General features: G+C 33.3%; 1 protein-coding gene across 1 annotated transcript; it reads left to right on the forward strand.

Annotated features, from left to right (window-relative positions):
- Nucleotides 1–776: 776 nt before the first annotated feature.
- LOC144544083 (peroxidase 1-like) lies at nt 777–2,756 on the forward strand. The gene is made up of 4 exons (XM_078292500.1): nt 777–992; nt 1,132–1,320; nt 1,653–1,815; nt 1,974–2,756. The coding sequence occupies exons 1-4, from the start codon at nt 777–779 to the stop codon at nt 2,390–2,392; spliced, it is 987 nt and encodes a 328-aa protein (XP_078148626.1). The 3' UTR covers nt 2,393–2,756.
- The last annotated feature ends 11,030 nt before the right edge of the window (nt 2,757–13,786 follow it).

Consider the following 13,786-nt stretch of genomic DNA (forward strand, 5'->3'; position numbering starts at 1 on the left):
GCTAATCCATATCATCTATTATATCATCATAATCCAATTATTCACCATGATTGGGGAAAAATATTGTTAAGGATGTTTACCTTCTAAGTAATACACATGATTAACTCGGTAATAATTTTGACCAATGAAGAATCTTTTAATTTTAATGTCTAACCAACATATGAGGTGGAAGAATATATGTACTCTGTACTAAATTGCGTCAACGTTGACAGCATTAGTTTTAAACTTTAATTAGTCTAATTGACAACGCGCGCTTGTGGCTAGCCCAAATAAATTGAATTCAATGGCATGTGCTAGAGAACTGAAAGGCCAAGAACTTCAAACCGGCTATGAAAAATATTATTGTAAATTAAAGTGAACCTATATAGGTATAAGGTAACATGGTACAACTCATGCCTTCTTTCATGCATTATAGAGGAACCGAGTTTCCTCATAAGTGTTTATACGTTTCCAGTGGATGCAATCCAGCAAAACAGTTGATGTAAAATTGTCAACTTTGGTAGGTATAACTTCCCAGAGAAGACTCAAAAGTTATTCTAACATAAGAGTAATAGGCATTTATGTCATATATATTGTATAAAAAAAAGTGTTTGTAACTAGGCATTTATATCATATATATTATTAAAAAAAAGGGTTTTTGTAACCTCCAGTTGGTAATAAGATGCCATTTTGGCTTCTATATAACTACTATGAACTATGAAGCAATCTCATTCCACCTTGAAAACAGAGGACCATTTAATCAAGTGCTGTTATCATTGCCTTGGCAACTTCCTAACATGGCAAAAAATGGCTTATTGGCAGTTTTGATAACTATGGTTCCATGTTTTCTACTCGTAGGGTTAACCAGAGCACAATTGAGTGTTGATTACTATAGCAAGACATGCCCCAATGTCGAAGACATTGTACGACAAGAGATGATTAGCATTCTCTCAGTAGCACCAAGCCTTGCTGCTCCTTTTCTCAGATTACATTTCCATGATTGCTTTGTTAGGGTATATTTACATATACAAAGTTTTATTACTTATTTATCTTATGTTATAAAAGTTGTGCACTATATCCTGTATTGTTTGAAATTATATCACTAATATGATTATTGGTCCTGCAATTTGTACTTTTATTTTTGAAATGTAGGGTTGTGATGGATCGGTTCTATTGAACTCAACAAAGGACAATAAAGCAGAGAATGAAGCCCCTCCGAACCGTAGCCTTCGTGGTTTTGGTTCAGTTGAGAGGGTGAAGGCTAAGCTTGAGAAGGCATGCCCAAACACAGTCTCTTGTGCCGATGTTCTTACTTTGATGGCTCGAGATGCTGTGTGGTTGGTATGTCATTTTCTTGCAATTGTGAACAAATTTGGCAAAATTATTCTTCATCCATGGACTAATTTAATGAAGTATAATTGTTTAGGGAGCAATTGTTGTCTCATATTGCACTATATATAAGCTTAACTATACTCCTAACTGTGAGGCAATCCGGAAAACATTATCTATAAAAATGTATTAAACATCATGCATTTGTGTCCCAGCTTGGTTGACTCAAGTTGGATATTAACTAAGCCTATATTCTGCTGGTAGCAAATTTTAAACAACAAAAGTTATAAAATGAAATTTACAGAAAACTGAAAACAAATGCCTTCCTTGTTACCAATGTTCAGAGCAAGGGGCCCACATGGCCAGTGTCGCTAGGAAGGAGAGATGGAAGGATCTCAATAGCAGATGAGACCATGCAGCTTCCGCCACCTACAGCAAATCTCACTCAATTGATTCAAATGTTTGCTGTCAAGGGCCTTGATCTTAAGGACCTTGTTGTTCTTTCAGGTAATTAATACATTATTCCAAAAAAAATCAATATCAAAATTTATGCTAATATCCATCATGACAACCTTTACTACTCGCTATCAATTACTGACATATATTTATAAAAACTATATTTCTAATGTATACAGAAGGTACTTATTTTTATCTCTATATTTTAGGTGCCCACACAATTGGAATCACAGACTGTGCAGCCATCAAAGACCGTTTGTACAATTTCACCGGCCAAAACAACTTGAATGATGTCGACCCATTCCTGGACCCACGCTACATAGCCAAACTGAGATCGAAATGTAGCCCGACAGATACCACGACACTCATTGAGATGGATCCTGGCAGTTACAAGACATTCGATCTGAGTTATTACAAACAAGTGGCTAAAAGAAGATCCGCCTTCCATTCTGACTGGGCCCTCTTGACAGACAGCTTTACCAGAGCATATGTCCTGAAGCATGTCAATGGATTTGAGTCTGAATTCTTCCAAGATTTTGCCGAGTCGATGATCAAGATGGGCAACATTGGTGTGCTTACAGGAGACCAGGGTGAGATCAGAAAGAAATGCTCTATTGTTAACTATTAATGGGTGCTATTTTTCTTAGTTCCTTCTAATTTAATTTGATTCGTTACATTTCTTAGAAAAATTGTTTGATATTGTGGTTGTTTAGTGAGGTTTGGAGCTGTTGCTTTCTGTGGATCCAAGGTGAATATGCAGAATTTTCTAGATATTTCTCTGTTGTTGTCAATTAATTCATCTTTCATTTTAATTACATTTTAAGAAAAAAATGGTGCCTTGTTCATTTATATATCTCTTCATGGTAATATTTATATGATATTGGATATGAGGAAGAAATAAAGGAAATGAATGCCGACGTTGTTTTTACGGAGCTATGCGTCTATATGCGTCTATGTTGTAAATTTCTCAAACTCGGTTTTCTTACAATTAGATGTCTAATCCATAGTTGACCATACTTAGTGTGTTGTGCTAATGAAGAGAGTTTGGTGAGCACAATTCCAAAAAATTATCGGATTGGCTTTAAATGATGAATCTAAACCGTTGAAACTAATTAATCTATTTCACGAGGGATACATGTATATGTAAAAGTTTGAAAATTTAACATTCATTTAGTATAAAGTTAAATGGTAAAAAAAAAAGTGCTTCTGTTTAGTAAATTTGACTATCGTTTTCGATATTTCTGTTTAGGAGATCTGACTACTGTGATTTTCTTTGCTATACGTTCGATATGAGCATATAGTTAATTATATTATTTAAATATTATTTAGAAAAAAAGTTTCTATTCACTGTCTTTTGTCCACTATTTGTCCACAACGCTATTCACTTTCTAACAAACTTCAAACTCTAACTGTTTGACCTTTCTTTTATAAACTTTCTGACCCGATCAATCTCTCAATTTTGAAATCAGATCTTTCTCTCAATCTTTCGCCTCTCCCTACTATTTTTCCTCTAGTAGCCCCCCTCTCTCTCTCTCTCTCTCTCTCGGTCCCTTCTTTTCTGCTTCTCTGCACAAATCACCTTAAGCCCATAGCGACGGACAAGACGGACGCAACGGTCACGACGGCAGCGAGATGATGTCTTGTTGTCGAGCTTGGATCTGATAAGTAGAAGCGGCAGGGATGAAGATCTTGACTATTTGTTCTGATTGTTGACGCTGAGGAATAAAGAGGCGGTAGAAGCTCTCAGGTTAAATCTCTCACCCCTTTAATAGATTCATCGATTTATATACGGACTCGATCTAAGGTAATCACTTGATTCGAAAGTGTGTGAAGAGTTAACAACGCCAAATTTTAGTTTTGAAGTGGCCTTATCTACTGCTCAATTCTCTTGTTTTAAATTTATTAGTGAGATATTGATTTATCTGGGTGCATAATTGAAAAACGGTCAAAAAGTCAAACATTTTTTATTTAAGAACTTATAGGATTGGATATTTTGTTTTACAATATTCAGGCGTGAATTTGTTCTTTCGAATTTCTCTTCCCTAGTTCGCCACGATTTCAATCAAGCTAGTCGTCATTTCATCGGTACTGACTTTTATTCAAACAAAATCGTAATTTATGTGATTTTTTTTTGTATTTTGCTTCTGTCATTCTTTTTTCGTTCGTAATGACGATTTTTTTTTTAGATTACTGACTCGATCTCATTGTTTAAATATGACCGCGATGGAAGAATGTATCTCATTGTGTGGTGAATATTATAGTTTTGTTGAACAGATGATGGAAGTATGTTTAGATTTAAAAATTTTACAGTATATATGGAATTGATTTATAGTTTAGATTTAGAAATTTTTACAGTATTAATTGTTTGTAGGTTGTATGTTTTGTTTTTGTAGTTTAAGTTGAAATTTTTTATTTTTATATTTTATTTTATCCTTTTTGTATGCTTATTTTACATTATTGAAATTTCATAGTTTTTACGTTTTGTTTTCACAGTTTAAATTCACAATTTTACAGTATTGAAAATTTATATTTTTTAAATTGTATTTAATCGTTTTCATCTACTAATTTTACATTGTTGTTAATTTATAGTTTTTACTTTTTATTTTCACAGTTTAGGTTTACAATTTTATAGTATTGAAAATTGATATTTTTTTTAATTTTATTTAATCCGCTAATTTTATAATTTTGTAATTTTATAGTTTTTATCTTTTGATTTCATAGTTTAACTTGATATTTTTATAGTATTGAAAATTGATACTTTTTAACATTTTATTTTATCGTTTTCATATGTGAATTTTGCATGTCTGTAATTTTATAGTTTGTACATTTTATTTTTATAGTTGAAGTGGTCAATTTTATAGTATTCATTATTTTGATGAATGTTCATTAAATCGAGAAAAAATAATTAAAAAAAATAATCAGAAAATTTAATTTTGCCTTTTTATCACATTTTTTTGTTAAAATAACTGTTAATAACTAACACTAACTGGCAATAACTTTCTATAACTGAAATTTTCGAAAGTACAATTTTTTTGTCCTGTTGTGCAAGTTTCCATCTGTTTTTAACTATCATGGGACCACTTCAAATAGTTACTGGATGTTTTGTGATTAACTGATATATTTTATGTGATATATTGTATAATTATACAGCATGTAGAAGTAGTTTTACAGTATTTGCGCAAGTCAAATATGTGGACAAATGGTGGACAAAAGTCTGTAGATAATTAGACGCTTCCTATTATTTATTGTTATTTGTGTTGGTTGTTTCTTTGTGCTATTGTTCTCCTCTTGATCTTCGAGTGGTGACTGTCCTGAATCGATTGATTCAATTTTAGTCTGGTTTGATTCCGTACCTTCTCGACTATATATTTCTCTGAGTGATGACTATCCTGGTTTGGTTTTTTCAGTTCCTAATATAGTTAGATTCAGTGCTTTCTGTTTTTTCTGTCAGAGAAACATGACAAAATATATATACGCATAAAGAAAACAATCACTAAGCTTCTATCAAATTAAGTAAAGATAATCAAATTTATGTTCACAAGATACACATGCTCTCTGTGTGTCTTTTTAGTTTGTTTACAACTAAATACCTTCATAAATATATATTTTCTAATATTATTGTAACAACTAATTGTAATTCTTTCAATCAATGTAATTTACTACGGACTTTTAACAAAAACAAAAAACCAAAAAAAAAAAAAAGAATAAACCCAGAGAAACCTGACCTGACACCTGGTAACCCTGTTCAGATCTGATCCCATGCATATGCCCCTTGTTTGTTTTGTTAGATAGTAGACCGAAACCAATTGGCTTGTTTGTTCCATCCAAATCTCCCTTGTTTGTTTTGCTAGATATATAGTCGGCCGAAACCAATTGTCTTGTCTACATGTGGGCCTTCAAAGTTTACATGTCGGCATGCATCAAATAATTAATCTATAGTAATTTTACTACTGATTCATAAGATGTCAATATATATATATATATATATAATCATCACCCCAAACCATATTACTTGAACCTCTTCGACAACTTGACCGGCGAGAACTAACACAAAAGATTTTTTTTTTTTTTTGAAACATTGGTAGCAGCTACAAAATTATAAGAATTAAGATGTGTTTAAAACTACAACAGCAACTACAAACTAACACAAAAGATGTCGAGCCCTCTATATAGACAACAATTATATATAGAGTCAAGCTGATCAGAGAAGTAGAGTGCAACTGATCATTACACTGTACTTGCAGCAATTGCACAAAAGTGTTATGTTACATATTGAATTTTAGAGATAGATAGTATAAAATGAAGAGAGAAAATTTATATTGAGAAAAAAAAGGTTTTTTTCTTATTACAAGATTTCCTATTTATAATTACAAGGCTCCAAAACTAGTCGTTGGTACTATTTCCTATTTTAGTAATGAAGGTACACGTTACCGGTATCTATCTATTTTTGTAAATAAGTAAATTTCTATTTCTATATTAATTAAATAATGAGATCTATAATTTAACACTCCCCCTCAAGCTAGGAATGTATATATCATATAATCCTAGATTGCTAATAATCTTTTCAAATGGATTCGGGTCCAAGCCTTTGGTGAAAATATCTGCAAGTTGATCTTCACTTTTAACGTACGGTGTTTCTATTTCCTTTGCTTGAACTTTCTCTCTAATGAAGTGGCAGTCTACTTCTATATGTTTCGTTCGCTCATGAAACACGGGATTTGATGCTATGTGTCGTGCCGAGTTGTTATCACAAAACATTTTCATAGGTTCTTGAGTTTTAAACCCCATGTCCGATAAGAGTTGCTTAATCCAAGTTAATTCGCTTGCGGTTGATGCCATGGCACGATACTCCGCTTCGGCACTTGAACGTGCCACAACATTTTGTTTCTTGCTTTTCCATGTGACTAAATTTCCACCTACAAATGTGCAAAAGCCGGTTGTCGATTTTCTATCGAAGCTTCCGGCCCAATCTGCATCGGAATAGCCACATATGTTGTTAGAGTTATTGTTTTTCATCAAAATGCCCCTTCCGGGATTCCCTTTTAAATATCTCAAAATTCTATTTATAGCTTCTAAATGTGGTGTTCTTGGTGAGTGCATGAACTTACTAATTTGGCTTATGGAAAAGGATATATCCGGACGAGTAACCGTTAGGTAGATTAATTTTCCTACAAGTCTTTGAAATTGGTTCATATCTTTTATTGGTTCACCATCTTCACTATTTAATTTATGTTTGTTATCAAATGGGGTAGAGGCCGGTTTGCATCCTAGTTTACCGGTTTCTTTTAATAAATCAAGTGTATATTTCCTTTGTGAGATAAAAAGTCCTTTATTTGAAAAAGCCACTTCTATTCCTAAAAAATACTTGAGGTATCCTAAATCTTTTATATCAAATTTTTCTTTTAATTGTTTTTTTTTATTGTTTGGATATGTTCAAAATTATTTCCGGTAACTATAATGTCATCTACGTATACTAAAATTAGAGTTGTGTTGGTTCCATCACACTTGGTAAATAGAGAATGGTCGGCATTACTAACCTTAAAATTACAAGAAATTAAATAAGAGCTAAGTTTGTCATACCATGCTCTTGGAGATTGCTTCAATCCGTAGATTGATTTATTTAGCCTACAAACCAAGTTAGAATTGTTTTCCAATTTATGACCGGGTGGCAATGTCATATACACCTCCTCTTCAAGTGTTCCTTGAAGGAAAGCATTTTTAACATCCATTTGGTAAAGATCCCAACCATTATTTACGGCAATAGAGAATAAAATTCTAACGGTATTCATTTTTGCCACCGGTGCAAAGGTTTCATTATAATTTATTCCATAGGTTTGTGTAAACCCTTTGGCAACTAATCTTGCCTTATACCGTTCTATGGTACCATCACTATTATATTTGATTTTATATACCCATTTACATCCAACCGGTTTCTTATTTTTTGGTAAGAGGACTATTTGTCAAGTTTCATTTTGTTCCAAGGCACTAAGTTCTTCCTTCATGGCTTTGCACCAAATTGGATTTTCAATGGCGTCTTGATAATTGTTTGGTTCTAATTTATTTTCAACACAAGTGAGAAATGTATGGTATTCGGATGAAATTTTGTCATAAGAAACAAAATTTTCTATGGGGTATTGAACCGTGTAGGTTTCATAATCTCTAAGTCTAGTTGATGGTGTTGGTATCCTAGGTGACCTTCTAATTCCTAAATTATTTTGTACTAAACCTTCACTTGTGTTATTATTAATTTCACTAACTTCATTTTCACAAATATTGGTTGGTTCACAATTTAAGTCATCCATATAAGGCATCACAATGTGGTTGTTTATATTTGTTTGGTCAAATACTTTTTCCTTGAAGTATGGCTCATTTTCAAAAAATGTAACATTTCTAGAAAGATATAATTTTTTATTAATCGGATCATAACATTTATAACCCTTTTTGTAATATGAGTATCCTAAAAATATAGTTTTTTGTGACACAAAATCAAGTTTATCTTTTCTTTTGATATGCACAAAACTTGTGCAACCAAATATTCTTAAATGGTCATATGTAATTTTTTGTTGGTAGATGATTTCTAACGGACTTTTATTACATAAACCCACACTTGGTAGTCTATTAATTAAATGTGTGGCACAAAGTAGGGCATCCGACCAATAAATTTTAGGAACATTATTTTGAAATAGTAAAGTCCGTGTCATTTCTAATAAATGTCTATTTTTTCTTTCCGATACTCCATTTTGTTCCGGAGTATTTATGCAAGTTGTTTGATGTATGATTCTTTTTTCTCTACAAAGGTTTGAAAATTTGTTGTTTATAAATTCGGTTCCATTATCCGATCTAAAAATTTTGAGTTTGGCATTAAATTGAGTTTCTATAAGACATAAGAATTCAAAAAAACACCCAAACACTTCATCTTTAGATTTTAATAAATACAACCAAGTAGTTTTTGAGAAATCATCAATAAAAATAACAAAATACTTAAATCCATTATATGAATCAATTGGGGCCGGTCCCCATACATCGGAGTGAACTAAATCAAATAAAGCCTTAGTTTTGCTAAAGGAAGGTACAAAAGGAAGCTTTGTTTGCTTAGCTAACTTACATGTTTCACAATTCATATAATTTGAATTTTTAAAATCTAAAATACTACTTAAAGTCTTGTCGGATGGATGCCCAAGTCTCTTGTGCCATAGATCAAAATTAACGGTCTTTGCGGAAGCACACAAATTAAATTGCTTGGAGTTCAATAAATAATGTCCGTTTTGTAAAAATCCCTCACCAATCTTGACTCCGGTTTCCCGGTCCTGAAATACGACGTTTTTACAAGAGAAAATTGCATTACAATTTAATTCTTGTGTTAGTTTATTTATAGAAAGTAAGTTTATGGGAAATGTTTCTAAGTATAAAACATTTTTAATTAACTTGTTACATAAATTAATTTCCCCTATGCCATTTATTGGTGCCTTCATGCCATTTGCAACTAAGACAAATTTATCATTCTTGGTCGGGTTTATATTTGATAACAATTGTTTGTTACCAAACATATGATCGGTTGCTCCACTATCTATAATAATTTGGTTAAAAAATAAATCTTTTGAGTAAGAGACAATACCACATGCACTAGGGGTGTTTAGGCTCCCAAGCAGCGCAGAAAGATGCTCCAGAGCTTGTTGCACTTGATCCCCAGCGCCATATCCACCTCCTGACCCGTTTATTAACCCGCCAGCGCCATAATAGGTTCCTGACCCGGTTGAACTTGACCCGCCAGCGCAATTCTGCCCCTGACCCGGTTGAACTGACCCGCCAGCGCAATATGGGAACTGACCCGCTAGACCTGACCCGTTTCCGAAAAAACAGAGTTAACGGGTCCGCCTGGTTTATTGGGTCCGCCAGAGCTGCTGTTGGGTCCGAAATAACCATTAACGGGTCCGCTATTTGTAATGGGTCTGAACCTTTGGTCGCTGAATCCTCCAGAGTGGCTAATGGGTCCGCCTGGATACATGTGGGTTCCCAATCCGACTTGATTCGGACCCGTTAGTCTATTGACCCCTTCTTCTTCATTCGAAACAGCGAATGTCTTATTTTTTCCACCGTTTCTTCCCCAATTTTGTCCATCTCCTCCTTTCTCCCCTCTAATTTTTTTAGGTTTGAGATGCGGATAGAGAAACCAACACCGATCTTGAGTGTGACCCTCTCTTTTACAGTGATTGCATTTTTCGCTTTTATTTTGATTTGGTCGATTTGGATTGAAATTGGGGTTTTTTACAGCTAAACCACGAGTCTCGTGTTCCTCAAATTTTGTGATCTGTGGACCACCCATGACTGATCTCCTACTTTCCTCTTGTTGAATTAAGTTTTGAATTTGAGAATAAGAGGGAAGAGGTGCCGTAGTCATGATTTGAGACCTTACCGCTTCATAGCTCGGATTCAGCCCGGCGAGGTATTGAAAGATGTCATCTTCTTCATCTCGTTTCTGAAGTGTGGTCAGATCTGTGGTTAGAGGCCGGTAAGTCCGAAGTTCGGCCTTTTTCTTCTTAAGAGCACCGAGGTACTCGGTATTACTTCTTGATCCTTGCTTTTCCTGTTGGATTTCTTGCATAAGTTGATAGATATGGGAAAAATTATTTTGTTGCCCGTACATGGTTTTTACGGCTTCCCACAACTCATACGCCGTGTCGGCCGTCTCGAAGAGGTCAGCTATGGTTGGCTCCATTGACAACATGAGCAAGGTTATGATTCTATCATTTTTCGTTCTCCAATTTTTTGCTGCCTTTTTTTCGATTTCGGTCTTATTTTCTAGATTTACTACCGTTGGCTCTTTCATTTCGCCGGTGATATATTCTAACACCTCCCGACCACTTAGAGCTCTATATGCAGCCTTTGCCCATGACAAATAATTTTGGCCATTGAGCAAAATATGTGTTAGCTTTTGTTGCCCTTGCCCTTCTTGAGCCATTTTGATTTTGGCAGATTCTTGCAGATTTTCGCTATTTTTTGGTACCGACTAGCTTTGCTAGTTTATGTGATACTCGGGCGGTATATTTCAGATCTGTCGCTCTGATACCATGTTGAATTTTAGAGATAGATAGTATAAAATGAAGAGAGAAAATTTATATTGAGAAAAAAAAAGGTTTTTTTCTTATTACAAGATTTCCTATTTATAATTACAAGGCTCCAAAACTAGCCGTTGGTACTATTTCCTATTTTAGTAATGAAGGTACACGTTACCGGTATCTATCTATTTTTGTAAATAAGTAAATTTCTATTTCTATATTAATTGAGAAAAGGTTTCTGTCCACTGAGTTTTGTCCACCATCTGTCCACAGTGTCTTATCCAGTACCTTTTAACTTGTTTTAACGGACTCCGGTCCCCACCCTCATAAAAGACAGATCTCTTCCGATATTTTTCTTCTCTCCGTTTTTTCCCAATTCAATTTTGCCGATAAAAAATGAATCTCTCTCTCTTCGGAAATTTTCCTTCAATTCGTTTTTCTCCAAATCAATTTGATGATTTATTCCATTCATTCATCCAAAAACAAACAAAAATTCATCATTTCGTTTGGACCTTTCCTCCATGACGATCAGATGCTTCAGACAATGATTGACTTCAATCCATACATACGAATAGGCATAAAGATGACTTGATTCACACGAGATATTAAATTTCCTTGATGCAGATAAATTGAGATGAGAATAAGGTAGGCCATACCAGTCCCCACGAGCGACAAAACATCATGATTGTTCTCTCCTTTTTCTCTTCTTCATCTCTCTCGGAGGTTCTACTGGAGAGACGAATGTTAGGAAGAAACCAAACCATACATGGGTGAAAATATGGCCAGTCTGATCGACAGTTCAAATTCGTTCCGACGCTCATCTCTAACCGCATTAACAGTCGTGGATAGTTGATCTGCACGATTCTTAAGGCGGATCTGACCACACTGATCTAACACCCCCGATTCAAATGACGTTATTCAATCATAATTCTGATCCCTTAAAGTAAGCCAAAATTGTTGTTTTTTTGTATTTACCTTCTCTGATTCATTTTTCTTTTGCAATGTCGATTTTAATTGAGATTACTGACTCGATCTCGTTTTTTATATATGATCGCAATGGAACCTTCGATCATGGAGCGCGATCGAATAGAAGTTGTTTTTGTTGAAGAGCACAGCAAAACTCAAATCTAGTAAGTTATTTCTGTTGAATTTGTTGTTTTCGTTGTTTGCAGTAATAGATCTAGAGGAAAGAGATGATAGAGAGGCGATATGGAGTAATGATCTGTTAAGTTTACAGTATTGCCCCGTTAATTTTACAGTATTCATCTTGTCATTTTACAGTATTCATCTTGTGGAAATCTGGAGGAAAGAGATGATAGAGATGCGATATGGAGTATTGATCTGTTAATTTTACAGTATTCATCTTGTCATTTTACAGTATTCATCTTGTGGAAATCTAGATGAAAGAGATGATAGAGATGCAATATGGAGTATTGATCTGTTAATTTTACAGTATTGCCCCGTTAAATTTACAGTATTCATCTTGTCATTTTACAGTATTCATCTTGTGAAAATTTGGAGGAAAGAAATGATAGATAGGCGATATGGAGTATTGATCTGTTAATTTTACATTATTTCTCCTGTTAATTTTACAGTATTCATCTTGTAATTTTACAGTATTCATCTTGTGAAAATTTGGAGGAAAGAGATGATAGAGAAGCGATATGGAGTATTGATATGTTAATTTTACCATATTTTCCCGTTAATTTTACAGTATTCCTTTTGTGGAAATCTGGAGGAAAGAGATGATAGAGAAGCGATATGGAGTATTGATTTGTTAATTTTACAGTATTTCCCCCGTTAATTTTACAGTATTCATATTGACAGTATTCATCTTGTGGAAATATGGAGGAAAGATATGATAGAGAGGCGATATGGAGTATTGATATGTTAATTTTACAGTATTTTTCCTATTAATTTTACAGTATTCATTTTGTAATTTCACAGTATTAATCTTGTGAAAATTTGAAAGAAAGAAATAATAGAAAATTGATATTTTTTAAGTTTTATTTGATATGCTAATTTTACAATTTTGTAATTTTATAGTTTTTACCTTTTGATTTCACAGTTTAATTTGATAATTTTACAGTATTGAAAATAAATATTTTTTAATATTATATTTTATTGTTTTCATCTGTGAATTTTGCAATTCTGTAATTTAATAGTTTGTATATTTTATTTTTATAGATAAAGTGGTCAATTTTACAGTATTCAATATTTTAATGATTTATTTATGTGTTCATTAAATTGACAAAAAAAATTAATTGAAAAATTTTAATTTTTCCTTTTTATCACGTTTTTTGTCAAAACAACTGCTAATAACTAACATTAACTGCCAATAACTTCCTATAACTGCAATTTCTAAAAGTACAGTTTGAAAGTACAATTTTTTTGTCTTGTAGTGCAAGTTGCAATATGTTTTTAACTATCATGGGACCACTTCAAATAGTTGCTGGATGTTTTGTGATTAACTGATATATTTTATGTGATATATTGTATAATTTTACAGCATGTAGAAGTAATTTTACAGTATTCGCGCAAGTCAAAGCTGTGGACAAATGGTGGACAAAAGGCTGTGGACAATTAGATGCTTCCATATTAATTAAATAATGAGATCTATAATTTAACATTACACCGTAAAATTGATCACAACAATTATTGCAATGTTCTGGGTCGAATATTCATAATGCCTTATCGGGTATAAGTAAACCACTTAGCATACTCATTGGTGAGACGAATTAAAACACAACTGACTATTATTTGCTTAAGAATAGAAATAAGATGGGGATAATAGATCATGCGTGTGTTACTGTACAATATTGGCAATTTATTCCTTAAATAGACTTTGTACAATTTAGTGCATTCGTAAATAACTTCTTTTTATCAATCGTACGATTGTAGTCAGCATTAGCCGTTAAGTTTGACTTTCAATAAGATTTTAACTGAACTGGTTTAAATTTGATTTA

The sequence above is a fragment of the Carex rostrata genome, chromosome 26 (genome assembly GCF_964058835.1).
Source record: "Carex rostrata chromosome 26, lpCarRost1.2, whole genome shotgun sequence".
Classification (NCBI taxonomy): domain Eukaryota; kingdom Viridiplantae; phylum Streptophyta; class Magnoliopsida; order Poales; family Cyperaceae; genus Carex; species Carex rostrata.

What these genes read in the sequence shown, in the direction of transcription:
- LOC144544083 (XM_078292500.1), top strand. Translation starts at nt 777, where the DNA reads ATGGCAAAAAATGGCTTATTGGCAGTTTTGATAACTATGGTTCCATGT. An exon ending in CTCGAGATGCTGTGTGGTTG is followed by an intron (nt 1,321 to 1,652) that starts GTATGTCATTTT and finishes ACCAATGTTCAG; the next exon opens with AGCAAGGGGCCCACATGGCC. An exon ending in GGACCTTGTTGTTCTTTCAG is followed by an intron (nt 1,816 to 1,973) that starts GTAATTAATACA and finishes TCTATATTTTAG; the next exon opens with GTGCCCACACAATTGGAATC.